At 56.7% G+C, this 17,967-nt stretch overlaps 2 protein-coding genes across 19 annotated transcripts in view; one reads left to right on the top strand and one right to left on the bottom strand.

Moving 5' to 3' along the window:
• The window catches only part of WDR20 (WD repeat domain 20), a 64,805-nt gene extending 61,385 nt beyond the window's left edge, over positions 1–3,420 (top strand). For 3 of the 5 annotated variants that reach the window (XM_086362875.1, XM_086362873.1, XM_086362874.1), the window contains one exon: positions 2,638–2,885. In XM_086362875.1, the coding sequence (XP_086219001.1) occupies positions 2,638–2,691 (54 nt within the window). In that variant the 3' untranslated portion in view covers positions 2,692–2,885. Of the gene's footprint in view, positions 1–2,637 lie in introns of all 5 variants that reach the window. The other 2 variants (XM_086362871.1, XM_086362870.1) reach the window with 1 other exon arrangement.
• A 1,752-nt stretch (positions 3,421–5,172) lies between these two features.
• MOK (MOK protein kinase) overlaps positions 5,173–17,967 on the bottom strand; it is a 42,988-nt gene continuing 30,193 nt past the window's right edge. For 9 of the 14 annotated variants that reach the window (XM_086362876.1, XM_086362882.1, XM_086362883.1 and 6 more), the window contains 8 exons: positions 12,385–12,463; positions 12,188–12,236; positions 10,426–10,604; positions 8,960–9,061; positions 8,047–8,220; positions 7,224–7,344; positions 5,762–5,950; positions 5,173–5,683 (listed from right to left, as the gene is read on the bottom strand). In XM_086362876.1, the coding sequence (XP_086219002.1) occupies positions 5,603–5,683; positions 5,762–5,950; positions 7,224–7,344; positions 8,047–8,220; positions 8,960–9,061; positions 10,426–10,604; positions 12,188–12,236; positions 12,385–12,463 (974 nt within the window). In that variant the 3' untranslated portion in view covers positions 5,173–5,602. Of the gene's footprint in view, positions 5,684–5,761; positions 5,951–6,447; positions 6,580–7,223; positions 7,345–8,046; positions 8,221–8,959; positions 9,062–10,425; positions 10,605–12,187; positions 12,237–12,384; positions 12,464–17,967 lie in introns of all 14 variants that reach the window. The other 5 variants (XR_015149398.1, XR_015149401.1, XR_015149399.1 and 2 more) reach the window with 5 other exon arrangements.

The following is a 17,967-nucleotide window of genomic DNA, read 5'->3' as shown; positions in this document are numbered from 1 at the left end:
GCAACATTTTGATCTTTTAAAAACCACTAGTTTTTACCTTGAAAAAATAAGTTCCAATGCCTGTTGAAACAGGCGATTTTGGACCAGATTCTGGACCAGCGGGCCTCTTCAAGGCGCTCAGCCCCACCGCGTCTGGTGTCGGCAGCCTCTGCAGCCATCAGGTGCAGGTGTGACTCCACTCGTGCTTGGATGCTCCTGAAGACGCGGAGGTCCGCAGACCAGAGCGGGTTTCAGAGCCACAGCGGGTCAGCGGGCCGGAGCCTGCAGGCCGCGGGAGGGCCTCCCTTCCCCAGCACAGCTCTCACCAGAGCCTATAACTGGATATTCCCTCAGAATATTCCCCTTTCCCCAGATGTCTGTAAACAGCATGGTCATTTTCTCTGGGTGACTTTTCCCAGGTTGAGTGGCCTTTTTGGAGGAAGCGCGTCATCATCCGTGTGACCTGTCAGCGGGCAGGTCAGGGCTGCCCAAGGGGAGTTGCCCCCTGAAGCCAAGGTCGCAGGCCTTGGTGAGCGCTGTGTCTGGGGCAGGGCGGATCCAGGTGCCAGGGAACGGCCCGGAGGAGGCACCGGCTGAGTGAGCCCCTCGCTGCCCCGCACCCATGTCCTAAATCTAGCTCGTTGAGTGCAGGACCCAAGCCTCACGTGCAGCTGCTCTGTCCAGCTTTTCTTTGGTTCTCTTATGCAACCGTCTGGGCAGCAGGAGTAGTGGGAACCTTGTGGCTGAATTAGGGAAAACGTATCCATAGCTCGAAGCAGCCCCGGGGGGAAGGCAGCCAGGTGCTAGCTCGCATCGCTTTTGTACCATCTCTGAAAGGGCCTCACTTTACGGAGATTCACCACAAGTCTCCGGGGCCGGTGGGGCAGTTCAGGGGAGCTCCCGGCAGGCTGCCTCGGACCAGAGCCCCAGGGGTCAGCCTTCCAGGGCAGGTGCAGGCCCGCCCCGCAGGTGAGGCTGACCTGGCACCGGAGCTCCGCCCGTGCCCCTTTCCTTTGGGGCTCAGGAGGCTGTTGGTCTGTCTGCAGCAGGACCCGTCCTGGGGCCGGTGTGCACGTCACAGTCTGGGCGGGGAGAGCGACTCGGAGAGTTGACTGACCAAGCCTGGACCAGTGCCACCAGCCCGTCCGCCAACCACCCCCTCGAGGGCCTGAGGGGCAAGTCCAAGGTAGCTGGGGGTGGAGGGGAGCCCTGCTGGGACCCGGGGAGGCTTCAGGACGAGGGCTGGCTCTGACCTGGGCCTCCAAGACCCTCACGCTCCCTTCTTGCTCTCAGGGCCTCCAATCTCAGTAGCGCCCCAAAGATGTGTTCCGTGGTTGTAAATCGTTTTTTAGTTGAAATGTTACTACTTCTATATATTCTTATGAAACAAGGTTTAATTCTATCAGTTTAGTATAATCAAACCCAGACTAAGAGCTGGGGTATTCTGATCAATTCTCATACGAAATCACTAGCAGGAATAAAGCGGCAACTCTGGTGAGACCAGATCGGCCTCCTGAATGTTAGACTCAAGAGTTGCCGCTGCTCCTGTAGCCGGCTTCCTTCCTGGGGGCTGGTAGGAGGGCTCGTGGATTCCAGGCTGGAGAGAGCTGGTGCTTCGGGGTGTTCGTAAAGCCCTTCCTTGCCAGCTGTCCAGTGTCCAGGGCACAGACGGGCATCTACCTGGCTGTCTGGACAGCTGGACACCAGCAGGGTCTCTGAGGCCAGATGCTCTGTCCTGAGAAAATCCTCAGGGAGGAGGCAGGCAGGACAGGCCACCCTCACGAGTGGCCCGCAGCGGCAGGGGAGCGGGCCATCCGCACCGTGCTCTCGGTTCACACATCCAGCCAGCCTCCCCTAGGGCGTGGTCTGGAGTCTCTGACGGAGGCCTGCCAGCGTGTTTTCCCTTTTTCTCCCTGCCGCCCAGTAACTAGCTTCTAGGCTGAAGCACAGGCTTACAGAAATAAGGTGACTTTCCACATCTTCTTTGGAATAGTGTTCACAGATCTGGAAATTTGTAGCTTCAGTGTTGCAATGTGTAACCTTAAGATTATTAATAAATGAATGCCAGACTGTGACGTGCATCCCAGTGAGTGTGAGGAAATGTGAGTGCTGGTTGTTGCATGAGGCTCAGCCCTCTCGGGTTCGTCTTGAGCTCGGGGGCCTCCTGACCCCCACTAGAGGGGCGCCGCCATCACCACCCTCAGAGAGCAAACAACTTTTAAGAAATGCCACTAGGCTCTGTTCCTGGGGAACGCCGGCTCTGGGGAATGGGGCGCAGGCTCTGGGCCGCGCTGGGCGAGCTGGCCTGGGAGCCGGGGAACCCCTCAGCGGCCCCGAGCTGCAGCCCCTGGGGAGGGCAGTGAACAGCCCCTGCCCCCGGGAGGTGCCCCTCGCCTTTGGGCAGCGATGCTTCAAAGCACCCAGGCCCTGAGAGACCGACCACCCTCTCGCCCTGGCAAGCCCTGCCCAAAGCGTGCCTGCCAAGCAGCTCAGCGGCCTCCCCTGAGTTAGGGACTCGATACGCAGACACGGAGGGGGCTGTGAGAAATGTGGGCTCCCCAGCCGACTCGAGGCTGGGCGTGCCGCTGGAAGGGCTGAGTGTGGCTGTCTCCGCCGCCCCGTGTTTTGCTGGATTAATGGAAACTGCTTTGTTTGCAGGGTTCACTGTCAGCCCCCAGCCAGGCCACTCCTCCAGGTGGAACTGCAGTGTAGGGGCCCACGCCTGCTCGGGCGTCCTTGTCCCGGCCGCGTCTCGAGGGAGCAGCCGCAGCGCAGCGCCAGCCGCGTGGGACCTTTAGCAATGCCGCGTGGAGGGCAGGCCGCGAGGAGCTCGGCGCGGCGCACCCCAACAAGCTGTTTCCAGTTTTAAACCGTTCTTTTGGGCTGCAGTAAAAAATGAGAAATGAGGTTTTCTTGCTTTTTACTCTTAAAATTCAATGTAATGTTTTATATATATATATATAATTATACATACATACATGGTGTAAAATAAAAATGTTTCTTGGACGAGAAATCCCCTTAAATCCAACTGTTTATATAGTACTTCCCTGCTTCTGCACTATTTTTAATACTTTAGGTGGTCAGGAGACAACCTGGAATGCACTCACAAAAGTTGTTAAAGTTATTTCTTGTAATTCAGGAAGACAAATGCTGCAATCAGATTTTTTAAGATTATTTGCACTTAAAATAGCTTAATGCAGTTACAAAGTTATTTTGAATATGGGTGCAGTGGAGCGCCGAGCTGTGGCACAAACATGCCCTTTTTTAATCTGTTAACATTTATTTTAATACTCTTGTTCCAATGCAGTCAGCTCTGTATTATATGTATAAATAATGTAAGTCTGCAGTTGCGGAAAGGGTCACTTCAGTAAGTAATTTTCATCATTTAAGAGTGATATTTCTAATTCACACAAAGTTAATATTAAAGCTGTCTTGAATATACCACTCGTCTGTCTTCTGTTAAACTGGCTCTGGCTTCACTGCAGTTTTGTTTTTGAGGTGCTCAGGCCGTGTCCCTCGAGGCCCTCCAGCAGTCGAGATCGATTTCAGGCAGCTCTGGGGAGCCGGCTGCTTCTCTGGCCACTTCCTGCCACGTCCCCATCTTCGGCCGTGGCACGTGGGTGCCGACTCCGGTCTCAACAAACCATTTTCTCCTTACAGCTTAAAGCCCACGAGCCCACCTTTTGTCGCTGAGAGATCTCACCCGCGACTCTCTCTACGGTTGTGTGTGAAAATGCTTTGTTCCCCATGCGGCAAAAAGGCTAATGAGATGACTCGGGACTTTGGTTGTAACCAGCTGGTGAGCAGCTCTGAGCATAGGTCAGGCCCACACCTGCGTTCAGACTCTACAGGTGACTACAGTAATAACAGTGTGCAGCTGCCAAGCAGAGACCTTTTGGTCAAATCAGTTGAGCCCTCTGAAGGCCTTTGTTCAGTCAGGCTCTAAACCATGGTGCCTAAAACACATTTCTCAGAGATCCCAGTAAACCGGGGGCACGTCCGAGTGATGTTAGTCTAGACAAGATGTGAACACACTCCACTCACTCCCCTGCCATCATCCACGTGAACGTCCCCACAGGATCACGCTGCTGGTTGCAGGAAAACTCCCATCAGCGCAGGTCTTGCTTCCTTCCCGAGACGAGAGGAGGAAGGTTGGGAGCCAGCTCTCCACTGCCGCCTCGCCTCACAGCTGGTCGGGTCTATGTGGACAGAGACCACCAGCACTCGGGCAGCAGAGCCAGGTGGCCACCTGTACCCCGGAGGCCTGGCCAGTGCCGGCCCACGGGGTGCAGAGCCCTGGAAGGCGGGGAGCCCCTGGGGCAGCAGGACTGTGCTCCTCAAACCCGGGAGAGGGGGCCCACCCGCTGACACTGAAGAGGGAGCCCCCCGGGGGCCCAGCCCAGCGCCACGCTGGGGGACAGGTGTGCAGTCACTGCACAGAGCCCTTCACGTCTCTGTATTCAAAGTGGGTTACGATGCCCCTGAACTGCCCTCAGAGCTGCCCTCGCTGGGAGCTGGCTCCGAGCAGGCCCCGTCCCTGGCCGCCCCCTCATCTGCTGAGCCCTCGGCGCCCCCAGCTCCCGCCCCAACCCCGGAAGTGGGCCCTCTGTCATTCTCGGCCCAACGCCACCCCGCCACGGGAGGGCCCTGAAGCCGGCCCCTCGCCATGCGCCCAGCCCAGAAGGCCCCAGGCCTCCCCCTGCTCCTGGGCCCCCGCCGCCAGGCCCCGTGAAATGACAGCCCCCTGCACCCCTCCCCCGGTCCCCGTGAAACACCAGCCCCCTGCCCCAGTCCCCCACCCCCCGCCTTCCATGGCCACTGCTGCTCTGCCCTGGCCTCCACCAGCAGGGGAAACAGGTGTCTTCTGTGCCCACTTACTGCCAGCACCCCAGAAACGAAGCTGGGTGCCTGCCCCCCGGGGCCATCAAAGCAGTGCCCTCTACCCATGGAGGAGGCTGGACCCTGTGGGCTGGGCCGGCGACCTGCCCGCAGCCCGCCCCTCGCCTACCACTACACCAGGGCCCCAGGGCCGCGTGCTGGCCTGGGCACCCTCCTCAGGAGGCAATCAGGTGAGCCGGGCGCTGCGCCCAAGTCTCCCCAGCAGAGCCAGTGCCCCTGACGCGCCCACAAAAGTCAAGATAAAGGACGGTCAGGACACGCGTTCAACTCGGCAAACAGGAGGATCCAACACCGTGAGGACAGCTTGCTCTTTAATAAAATCAGGGGTCTCCGGTGGCATAGTCCGGAAGCTGAACTGTGCTAACACTAGCACTGATGGGCTACAGGCACGCGGAGCCCGCGGTGAAGCCAGCCTAAACAACACGTAATAACAGTATAATCTCTCTTCTGATTCATATAAAAATTACAAAATGTCCCTGCCCCAAACCCTTACGTTATGGAAATGAAATAAAACCCTAGAAGGAGGTGGTTTTACAGATGTATTAGACTCGAACACACAGTAAAGCCGCCCTCTGGACACGGCTGTCCAGCCGGCGGCTCCAGGCCGAGGCGGTGGTGCGGGTCTGGGGGCGGCGCTCCGGGGACAGGACGCCCGGCCCCGGGAGCCCCCGCGCGCTCGCCGGCACAGTGGCGGGGAGCCAGCCCGAGCAGGGGGCCGCGGCGCTCAGTCGCCCCCACCTCTGCGCTCTATCGTGGGCAGGCGGTACTGCTTCAGGCTGGGCTTGATGTCCTTCTGCGTCTCTGTCTGTCAGAGAGAGGGACAGACACTCAGTGGGGGCCAGGGTAGGTGGGAGCGCAGGGCGGGGGGCCGCAGGACGCCCACCTTCTGGGCCGCACCGACGCACTTCAGGGGTCTCAGCAGCGGCACCTTCGGGAGGAACACGGATGGCAGGGCCGGGCTGGAGTAGGAGGCCAGCTTGGCCGCTCCCGACAGCTTCAGCCTGGGCAGCTCCATCAGGCAAGCCGGCCCCGGCCTCCGGAGGTGGTTCTCCTCTGGCCTCGGGGGCTGTTTCTAGAAACAGGGGCAGGCCAGATGAGCGCAGGATGCCAACCCTCTGTGGGAATTAGGCAGGGCAACGGGGGCGCCCTTACTGCTCCTGCCTCACACAATTCTGGACTGTGAGATGTGACCACACGGTGACTGGACAACACACGCCGTGTCCCAGGCAGAGACTCGGGGGGCCGCTCCCAGGTCAGGCCTGCGTGGACGGCGGTGGGGGGGTGGTGCGGTCTCACTTCCCGCTCTGACCCCTGGGGTTGGCCGCGCGGCCCGCAGCCTGCTCCTGTGTGGCCAGTGAGCTAATGGGTTTCACAGCTTTTAACGGGTGAAGAAAATTTCACGGCATGCGAAAACTGTATGAGATCCCAACGTCAGGGTCCACAGTTTCGTCAAACTCCATCTGCCCCACGCGTTCACGCGAGGTCCAGGCACCGCCAGCGGGCGCGGGCCTCGGTTCTGCCTGCAGGGGGCGCCCTGGGCAGGTGTCGGCAAGAAAAACACACGCGCACCTGAGCAGGAGGCCGGGCCGCGGGGGACAGGGTCACCGGGGCCAAGTGAGGGGCTCAGGCTGGCGGAGTGGGGTGTCCACGGCTGGGGCTGAGCAGCTGCTCCCACCCCCTGGAAGATGAAGGGAGGGCAGGCTGCGGGAGAGAGCGGGAGGCGAGCTTTGAGCGCGGTCGCCTCCTGGACGAGCACGCGGGCCGGACCCGGGGTTCCGCTCTCTGGAGGGCAGCCTGGCCGCAGGGACACCTGCGTCCTCGGCCTCCAGCAGATGGACCCTCAATAAACACCGGGCCGAGTGATGAACGGCAGACGGGCAGTCACTATGGAGCTCGGTGCCTGCCCACAGCTGTGAAGGGGGCTCAGGGCCTGAAGGGAAAAGTGAGGCTCTCACAGGAGAAGCCATAGCGGCTAAGTGCGCAGCAACCGCCGGTGGCCCCTGCTCCTGCAGGGCTCAGTGGCCAAGGGCTCACCTGGCCAGGGGTGGCTTCCCTGTCCCCCAGCTAGGGTGGTCTGAGGGACATGACAAGGTGACCGGCGCTGGGTCTGGGTGCAGCCTTGCCCTGGGGATGGGAGGACCCGCCCGGCGAGGCTGTGGAAGGAGCTGGTAGACAGCAAGGGCGGCGGCCATTGGAGCCGGTGCCCACCCCCAGTGTGTGCAGACGCTGTCTGGCTTGGCAGTAGGTCGCTCACGGCCCCTCCGGGCGGGTGGGGGGGCCTCCAGGGCGTCTGCCTGGGAGACACGGGGTCCCTGCGGCCGTTGGCTCCCCCGATCACACTGTACCTGCTTCCGGCCCTCCTGCGCCGTCTGCCAGGCGCTGCTGAGCTCTGGGGCCGTGGGGCACTCGGGGAAGGGAGCGGGAGCCTTCCACCTGGCCCTGGCCAGCGCCTGCTTCTCGGCCGCCCTGTGGGGAGCACAGAAGTGCGCCTCTCTTGAAAACCCACCGTGGCGTCCGCCGCCTCCGCTCCCCTGCCTCGCTCACGTGCATCTCACCCACTGACCGACGGGGAGCTCACCCCTTCTCTGCCTCAGCCTGACAGCCTCTGGGCTCTGCGCTCCGGGACTCGAGGCAGGAGGGGACAGACGGGTGGTCAGGTGCCTCGGCGCAGGCACTCCCCACGTCAGGCACCACCCAGCTCACTCTGGAGCCTCACAGCAAGCAGGCTCACCCCACTAGCCCGTTCTGCTCTGACTCCCTGGGCTCAACGTTGGAGCCTTGACCTCGACTGGAAGGCAGCCAGGCCCTCCTTCTACCCTCCGTGATGCCACTAGCCTCCTTTTGGAAAAAAGTGCCAGAGAAGAACGAGGGATGGGTTCCCAGAGGTATGGGCACTGTTCCCGGGACCACCTGCCCCTCCGCGCACCCCCCGGCCCCTCCGTGTGCGCTCCTTGGCCCCTCCGCGCGCCTCCAACCCGGCCCCTCCGCGCGCCTCCCCGCCCCCCCCCCCCCGGCCCCTCCGCGCGCCTCCCCACTCCCCCGGCCCCTCCGCGCGTCCCCCTCGGCCCCTCCGCGCGTCCCCCTCGGCCCCTCCGCAGCCCACCCCGGCCCCTCCGTGCGCTTCCCCCGGCCCCTCTGCGTTCCCCTTGGCCCCAGCAGGGCGCCCACCTCTGCTCCTGGAAGTAAGGGTGTTGCAGGGCCTGGTGGGCAGTGATTCTCTCATCGGGATCATAGGCCACCATGGCGTGCAGAAGGGAGAGGCATTGCGGGGACAGACTGGTGGTCAGTAGAGGTATCCCTGATCCCTTTTTAAAAGGAAAATCAAAACTCATAGCTCTCGACCTGCATTAAAAGCCCAATGATAATAAACGGTCACGCCGCCATTTAGAGCACGTGGCCGGTCCAGCGTCAAGACTGCACAGGGACCTGCGCTGAAGGGAACAGTTCTCGATCTAACAGTGGCGCGGGGAGGCACAAAGGCGTCCAGACTCCTCGCGCAGGGAGGCCCCTCAGGGAGCCGCAGCCCTGGGCTCCTTGCGCGCCAGTGCCGCCGGGCAGCGTCGGCCCCAGGAGGGGGGAGGTCTCTGCACTGCCACTCAGTTTTCCTGTGAACCTAAAACCGCTCCACGACATTAAATCTGTTTTTAAAACGGGTGTGTGTGTGTGAAATCTCATGCTCTAGAGCTAAGAAAACTTTCCTTTGAAAAGACTAATACCACATTCCCACCAGAGAAGGAAATAAAATTTAAAAAAAGAACAAGACTCCAACATAGTTGTCACCTCCCTACCTTCCTAGCGTCTGGGAGCTGCTGGGTGCTGCCCACTCCTCACATCGCCGGGGCCCTCCAAGAGCCCGGCTCCCCCAAGTCCCAGCCCAGGCGTCAGTGCCGCGGGCACCGGGCGGAGCTGCCCCGGGCCAGGCGTGCGGCCTGTGCTGGGAGCCGTCCTCAGCCGAGGCTCCGAGGTCCGAGTGAACCCCTGGGGACGCCTCCCGACTGCCCGGGCCCAGTGGGCTGTGCTGAGGTAGCGGGGAACAGCAGCGGGGTGAGCCCTGGGGCGGGGGCCTGGGGCCTGCACTCACTGCTTGAACTTGGTGAGAGTCTTCTCAGCAGGCGTGCCCATGACGTCGTGGATCCTAGAGATCTGGTCCAGCTCGTTGGCTCCGGGGAAGAGCGGCTGCAGGCTGGGCGGGATCAAGGCTGCCGTCAGGGCCCCAATCCTCCCAGCAGCAGAGGGACCTCCAGCACCCGCCCCTGCCCACCCCTGCCCCAGGCCTTCCTCCTCCATTGTCCCCACATTGGGGTCCTTCTAAGGTGCAGAGCCCACTCCCGAATCTGCAGAGCCAGGTCTTCACCAACTGTGAGAGGAAACCCCCAGAGCCTCTCACGGCCAGGGGAGCGCTGCCAACAGCAGTTCAGGCCAGGTCAGGCCAGACTGCGTGGACAAACGAGGTCCACGGAGCGTTTCAGTTTCGGAGCATTCACAGATTTGGGACTCGAGGATAAAAGGGCTCTGGCGCCTCTCACCTCCCTCCAGACTGACTCAAGCGGCTTTGTGCTGTGCTGTGCTTAGTCCCGCGGTCGTATCCAACTCTTTGGGACCCCCATGGACTGTAGCCCACCAGGCTCCTCTGTCCAGGGGATTCTCCAGGCAAGAATACTGGAGTGGGTTGCCATGCCCTCCTCCAGGGGATCTTCCTGATCTGAGGACTGAACCCTTGTCTCCCACATTGCAGGCAGATTCTTTACCATCTGAGCTACCAGGGAAGCCAAGGGACTTAAGTACACGACAAAAGACTGTCTGTTGTAACTTTAGCATCAGTGAAACCACAAGTCTCCTTTCCAAAAATAACAGTTACTTATCAACAGGGAAGATCTGGAGTCAGAAGCTGTGCCCTGAAGGGCCTGTGCATATATCAAGGGGTCAGTGGAGCAGGTGGCCATGGACACCCTGGGTCCTCCTGCCTGGCTGGGTACTGTTCTGACCGGCGTCACTCTGACGGAAATCACCCTCCCACGCCCCAGCCCCGTCCTTCCTGACCTGCTGGAGCAGGAGGGTGCGCCCCCCTCCTCCCTTCCCAGCCTCTGCTGTGGCCTTGCTCCGTCCAGCAGTGGAGCTGAGGCTGGCATGGGGGCAGCATGCACGCTCAGGGTTGGAGCACTCCAGACTCCAGCTCCTCCTCACCCCGGGGGCCTGAGCGCCCACGGGAATGACTGAGCTCCGAGGGCAGACTAGGGGGCACGGCCCCCGCTCCCCACGGCAGGCCCCACACAGCGCAGGAGCACGCCTGGCTCCGATCTTCTGTGGGCTTCACCGGTTCTACCGCTGACGAGGCCACACAGAGAGGCCTGGCCACCCGGGCCCGGTGGCCAGTAACTGACGGTGTTCCGCCCTCCATGCTGGGCAAGCAAGGAGAGCGTTCCGCCCACTTCCTGTCAGGGTCAAGAGCAGCCACGACACCAGAAGGGCTGTTCCAGGGGCACAGGAGAGGGTGCAGGGGGGGCCTGGCGGAAGCCACTGGATGCCCCCCCCCAGGGCCCAGCGTACCTGGCCATCTCGTAGAGCACGCAGCCCGCGCTCCACAGGTCCATCTTGAAGCCGTAGAAGCCATCGGTGAGGAGGCACTCAGGGGCCCGGTACCAGCGGGTGGAGATGTACTCGGTGTACGGCTGCTTCGAGTAGACGCTCCGGCACGACCCGAAGTCCCCAAGCTTCAGGACATCCCGCTGCGAGGGGGAGACACGGGGACAAGGAACATCTCACCAAGCAGCGACCGTCACACAGGCCATTCCAGGTGCAGGCGCACTAGCACAAGGACGCCTGGCATCTAAACGAGCTTGCAGACCACGGAGCGCTGGCTCTGTGAGCGTCTGAAGTTGCCTCTGACCCAGGAGCAGGTGGGGTCTCTATCCAGTGGATCACATTCACAAATATTCTGGCTGTGTTTTACAGACATTTCAAAATGTCTGCAAAACGTCTACGGGCTGTGCAAAGGTTTAAGTCACAGTGTAAGTCTACAGGTGAATTCTACACCCTGGTCATATCCCCCGTTATGCCTCAGACAGGTTTCAAGGTGTTTCTTCCATCTTCTTTCTCTCTCATACTCAAGTCGTAAAATGCGTGCTGTCGATAAGCATGACGTCTCTGGCAGGCGCCTGCAGCTGCGGCCCACGTTAAACAGCACTCGTCTTGGCCAGATGAGGAAGAAACCTGCACGGACAGCCTCGTACCTCTGCTCCCACTCCTGACACAGTCAACAAAAGTTAGGCACATAAAAAGGCAAGAAAAAACAGTCTAAAGAGGCAAAGCATGCATCAAAACCAGACTCAGATATGGCACAGGTTTTAGAATTTTAGAATTACCAGAGAAGAAATTAAAAAAAAAAAAAAACAAATTATGATTAATTTAAGGGTTCCAGGGGAAAAAGAAGACAGCATGCAAGTTCAGATGGGAAAAGTAAGAAGAGAGATGGAAACCCTAAGAAAAAATCAAAATAAAACATCACAAATAACACTGGAACAGAAATTTTAAATGACTTTGATAGGTTCATCAATAGACTCAACAGCCAAGCAAAGAGTCAGTGAGCTTGAAGACACGCCAACAGAAACTTCCCAAACTGAAATGCAAAGCAATAGAAGAACATCAAAAACAGAGACAATTTCTGTTTTTGACAGACAACATCAAACGTGAGACAAAAGCTGTGGCACACACACTACAGTGTGGACCAATCTCAGAAAAACGATGCTGAGCGAAAGAAGTCAGACCACGGGAGGGCATATAACATGTAATTCCATGTATAGAACATTCTAGAAGACACACACTAATTCTATTATGACAGAAAGTCAGCTTGTCTTTCCTGGGGACAAGGGACAGGAAGGCAAAGGTTACCAAAGGCAAGAGGAAGCTTTTGGGGGCAGTAGCTTTGTTTGTCGACTGGGATCATGGTTTCACGGGAATATACAACTGCCCAAACCTAACAAATTGTACACTTTACACATGTACAGTTTAAGGGCTTTTGAGTGAGACAGATCCAAGCTCAAATCCTGCCTCTTCCCCTTTTATATTTACAGTGTTTAGAATAATTTATCAATAAATGGAGTTTATTTTTATACACAGTATATAAGAAGGGTGCCTTTTTCCAGACGTACAGTTATGTTGATGGCATTTACTAACGATTTTTTTTCCCAAACTGGAAGGGAAAAAAAAAAATAACAAACATGACATCCACTGGGATTGAAAGCATATTCAGTGAAAAGTTTTTATATTCTGTCTTCATTCTGATATCAATTTTTCATATAAAAGTTCTTACCTTTACTAATATATTTTCTGGTTTTACATCTCTGTGAAATATTCCATTTCTGCATTCAACATGAAAAGAAGGACAGAATTAATTGTACCTCATTCAGATCCTTTCACACTGCATTTTCTAATGATGGTAATGCATTTTTTTTTTTTTTGGTAATGCATTTTATTAATCTGAAAGCCTCCAAGGCTCCCCGTGCATACCTGTGCATGTGGTCCAGGGACTTACACAGCTGGTACATATAGTGCCTAACTTTTTTCTCTGATAACGGGTGTCTTCTTCCTGTGCAATCAAGGAAACAGCCAAATATGGTTACCAATATCCCCGTTTTTGAAATAAAACAAAAGTCCATTTTTAATAATGTGCAAGAATTTCTAATTTTCTCAGTGAAAACAGAATGGAATAGTTCTAGGAAATATGGAGTCCATCTACAAAATATGCCATGTAGAATTCTACATACTGACGTGATTTAATTCAGAATCGCCGGGCCCCAGGCCTTCTCTGCAATGAGAAGGGTGCTGAGCGATCACCAAGGGGCACTCGGTCTGGGGGCCTCCACGCAGCCTCGGGCAGGCCTGCAGGGCACACTCCTCCACACTGCGACTCGAGGTGGCAGGCCACGTGCGTGCATATGTGCTCAGTCATGTCCCACTCTTTGTGACCCCATGGACTGCAGCCCGCCAGGCTCCACTGTCCACGGAATTTACCAAGCAAGAATACTGGAGTGGGTTGCCATTTACTGCTTCAGGAGATCTTCCTGACCCAGGGATTGAACCCGTGTCTCCTGTGTCTCCTGCATTGGCAGGTGGGTTCTTTACCACTGAGCCAACCTGGGAAGCCCGAGATGGCGGGAGTCGGCTGCAAATCCAGCATTTTCCTCAGCTTCCTGTCTAGATGGAGATTTCCGTCTTTAAGGGAATAGATCACAGTTTTTTTATTTTTCTGCTGCACTTCCCGGCATATGGGATCTTAAGTTTCCTGACCAGGGATTGAACCTGCACCCCTTGCAGTGGAAGCATGACGTCTTAACCACCGGGCCACCAGGGAAGTCCCAGAAGTACGTTCTCTTAATCGAAGAAGACCAATGACTGAAATTTACAGCCCACACGCTCCTTTCACAAAAGGGAGCAGTCACTGGCACCGCTGACCACGCCCTGCAGCACGCGGGCGCCCATCCGCACAGCCTACAGCCTGTACCCTCCTCGCTCCTGCAGTGTTCATCATGTTCCAGAACCCCGCACATCACACTCCAGTACCACGGAGTACTGCGGGCCACGGGGTCCCAAAGAGTCGGACTCGACTTAACAACTGAATGACGACCAACAGCACAGACATCTGCGTTCTTGAAGATGTCATATTTTATTTGATTTTAATCTCAGAGGCCTGTGTTTCTAGGTCATTAGGCTTTAAACATGGGAAACACACCCTCACCTAACCATTGAGAGAGCCAGCACGAGCACACGGCCCACTTGACTTTTTGGTGCTAAGTTTGCAATTTCTGCTGAAAATTAATGTTTTCTTTTTCTCGCATAACAAGAATGTTTATGTTAATCATCAGATCAGATCAGTCGATCGTGTCCGACTCTTTGCGACCCCATGAATCGCAGCACGCCAGGCCTCCCTGTCCATCACCAACTCCCGGAGTTCACTCAGACTCACGTCCATCACGATTTACAAAATGTCTAAGTAGAGTGAATTTTTCCATGTCATCTTTTTATTCTGTTTCACATCAGTTTTCCACAATTTAAAAGAATTAAAACTAAGATTGTTGGCTTCCCACAGCTTAAGGAATCCTGTAATTTTATCGATTATCTGTACAAAGGTGAGCAGAAAGCAAAATTCCCACTCTGTCCCCCGCGAGGCTGGCTGAAGCGTTGAGGTTCTGTCCCCTCTGTCCGTGCTGCCCACGGACGAGCCGGGCTCCCCAGACCTCGGGGGCAGACTTCCCCCCGCTCAGGGCTCTCAGGACCAGGGCCCCCAGTCCCCCGGGGCTTGTGAAGACACAGACTGCTCCCCATCCTCGCCCGGCACATCCGGTTCAGCAGGTCTGTGGCGGGGCCCTGAAAGCTGCCTTTCCACCGAGTTCCCAGAACCAGCTGCAGGGCCTGGCTGCGCGCCTCAGGAACCACGTCCCACGCCTCCCTCTGGCTGCCAGGACGCCCCAGCCCCATCCCCTTCTCCCGCTTCCCAGTCGTGCTCACGCTGCCCTGTTCCTAGAAGCACCTTCCCAGCCACAGCCACACAGCCACATCCCAGTTACAGCATAAAGCTGTCCTCACATTCATTGGAACCTGAACTCAGGGAAGGTGGACTCTTTCAGGAAAAGTCTACTGCATCCGATCTTCATAATCGCCTAGGGATCTTTCATAAAGCAGATTCCAAGGCCCAGGCCTAGCCCGAGTGAATCACAAGCAGGGAGGCCAGGAGTCTGACCTTTCACTGCCTTCTGCCCCCATTGCAGGAGCACTCTCTCCCTTCCTCCCGGGCTACCTCCCTCTACCCGTTCATAGCCGTGGGGGCAAGGCCGTGACTCCTTCCCATCTCTCCGTGGGAATCCCTGTCTGCACACGGGGACTAGCAGGGGAACAAGGGGCCCGCCTGAGCCACGGGCACCACTGGTCTGAGCAATCAGAGAGTCCACACCCTCGACAAGGAGGATGGACTATCGACTTTCAAAAGTATTTCCCCCAAAACAAGACCCTAACTTTCTGGGCGCGAGATGGTATCTGGTTCCCACCAGATTCTCACTTACAAACATCTTGAAGCAGACAAAATACTGTTAACAAAACGCCCTGAGGTTCCTTGTGTGACCCTTCACTGAAGCCAGCAGACTGCAAACATATTTCCCTGGCTCACTGAGCCAAATTAATTATTCCAAGATAATTTTTTACCAAATATTCTCATTAAGAAGGCACTTAATGAATGTCACACATAACACCAGCAATGTAAAAATTCGAAAGTGAACACAATGATTAACTGTGGCCTCCAGTGTAGCCCATGTTGAACCAGGAAATCTAGCACACACGCTCCTCTCACAAGAGGCCCTGTCCTCAGGCTGTGCCTGGCTCTCCTGGTCAGGCTCCAGGTGCCTGCCGGGCCCACCATGGTGCGGCCAAGCGGCCCACAGTCTATGCCTAGGCCCAGAGGCTAGGCCCTGAGGCAGCGTGCGAGCACGTGTCTGCCATCAGTGTTTTCCAAGAGAGAGCCCTGCAGGACAGCACGTGGTTCTCAGAGAGGCTGGAGGTCCCGCCCGGCAGAGGGTAGCAGGCGCGCTGTCAGACTCAGCATGGAGCCAGAGCCATCACCAGCACCCCTCTCTCAACAAGACTGCACTCAAGGAGGGCCTCCCAGCTCTGCTCTTTGCCTTCCGCTTTGTTTCTTATTTATTTTTTGGCCAACTATGCGGCAAGTGGGATCTTAGTTCCCTGACCAGGAATGGAACCCACACCCCCGGCATTGAAGCAGTCTTAACCACTGGACAGCCAGGGAAGTTCCCCAGCTCTGCTCTCTGAAGCTGGCTCATCTCAGGCAAGTGCTCTGACTTCTTGGAAGCTCTTTCCTCATCTCTAGAGCGCAGCTGAGCTCCCAGCACGGGGACGAGCCAGTGCAGGAGGCCAGAGCCGGCACACACCAGCTGTGCGCAGCGTGGTGGTGGTGGTGGTGACAGCAGCCCACGCTGATTAGAGACCACGCCAGCCGGGGGCTGCTCCGCACACCTCACACCTGTCATTTACTCCTCACAACCACCCTGAGAGCCAGACACCATGATTACCCCCGTTTTCCAGACCAGGACCTGCCGCCGTGAGATGCGCACGGCGCTGCGCTGTGCGTGCTCTGGCCTGGAGTGCAATCGGGGACACCCGCGCTCCATTGACACAGAACCAGAGGGCACTTCCCAGAAGCACCAGTACTGACCTAACAGGATGGTGCCATCAGCTTCAGAAAATTCCAGCGAAAATAATGCTACTCACTCACACCCTGAACGCCACAGATAGACAATGTGAGGAAGACGCTCAGCGATCATGCCACGTCAGAATATCTCAAGGAAAAGTTAGGAATGCCGTAATGGGTTTATGTCATGTCTACTTCCTTTTTCAGTTCAGTTCAGTCGCTCAGTCGTGTCCGACTCTTTGCGACCCCGTGAATCGCAGCTTGCCAGGCCTCCCTGTCCATCACCAACTCTTGGAGTTCACTCAGACTCACGTCCATCGAGTCAGTGATGCCATCCAGCCATCTCATCCTCTGCCATCCCCTTCTCCTCCTGCCCCCAATCCCTCCCAGCATTTCCTTTTTATATACGCACAAAAGTGACATGGGTGGAAACTGTCTCAATAGTTCTGAACGAGTCCCGTTACTAAGGACAGAACTAAAATTGCTAAGTGATAAGAAAGGTATGTGTCAGAGCGGTAGTGGCAATGTTTTTCTTCCTTTTTGTTGGTACATAAAAAATACTGCATCTTACAGTTCAGTGGCTCAGATGTGATCATACATAAAAATATAACTGAATTAATCTGACACAGTAATTAACCTGTCATGCAAAATCGTTACGTTGCATAGTGACTGGAACATGAACCTGATTTCAGAGTTGCCTCAGCATTGAGGAAATACAGTCATCCCTGGGTGTCTGCAGGGTACTGGTTCCAGGAGCCTCTGAGGTACCACAATCCGTGGATGAGCAAGCCCCTTGTATAAAGTGCTCCACAGCTCAGACGCACTGCCTAAGCTCCTCAGGGAAACAAACTAATGCTACGCTTACAGACAAAGCTTGGTTTGCTTTTTCCTACCTGGCTCAGAGTCATGGATTTGTTTTAGGATGCCTGGTCCACTCACAGGTGACAAGACGAGCCCCGGACCTGGAACAGCCTGTGCTCCAGAAGGCGGCCCATGTGCTGCCGGGGCAGTCTCAGGGTCTAGGTGGCCAAGTCTGTCGAGGAGGACAGGCAGAGGAGCCACGGCAGGGGACTACGTGGCCCAAAAGTGGTCGGTGGTGGCCTTGGCTGCCAGGCCTTCCCGGTCCACTCAGGGCTGCCCAGAGGGCCGTGCAGGGTGGGCAAGAGCAGGCGCTGCCCAAGTCCCGACCCCAGACCATCACGGATGAGGCCCACAGCCGTGGACGGGTCCTTTGTCTCTCCATGCCTCCCTTTCACCATCCCGAACATGCAATCATGACAGAATCTGCCTCACAGGCTCTCAGGGTGAAATAAGCTGACTCCTCGAGAGAGCCAGGGGCAGTGCAAGGCCTGTGGTGAGCACTCAGGGCCGTCAGCCATCACTGTCATCACCGCACAGTCGGCGCCCCCGAACCCCCGGGTCTCTGTCCACGGGTCCCGCATCCAAGGTTTCTGAGGTTGGCTGAATCCCTGAGTCGTTTTATATACAAGGGGCTTGAGCATCCATGGATTTTGGTACCTGCGGGGCTCCTGGAACCAGTAGCCTGCAGGCACGGAGGGATGACTGTATTTCCTCAACACTAAGCCAACTCTGAAATCAGGGTTCACGTTCCAACAGTGAGCATTTGACAATCAGTCAACCGTGCTCCCCACATTTTAACATCTCTGACACTTATAGGCCCCTTAGCACCGAGAGCACCTGATCCCATGCTCAGAGCACAGCGCCTGGCCTGTGGAGCCACTCGGCACCCACGGGATGAACCAGCGGCCGTAGAGCCTTAATACAACAGTCTGCTTTCTGCAGTCTCTGTAGACAGATACTGAAAGAAACAGATTCACTTCCTCCAATTACACAACTCCCCTACTACTGGAAATTAAAATACTGATTTCTAAACA

Source organism: Bos grunniens, chromosome 21, assembly GCF_055505025.1.
Source record: "Bos grunniens cultivar Pamir isolate PY7600 chromosome 21, Bosgru_T2T1.0, whole genome shotgun sequence".
Classification (NCBI taxonomy): Eukaryota; Metazoa; Chordata; class Mammalia; order Artiodactyla; family Bovidae; genus Bos; species Bos grunniens.
The sequence above is the reverse complement of the archived record's forward strand: the minus strand, read 5'-3'. Positions and strand labels throughout refer to the sequence as shown.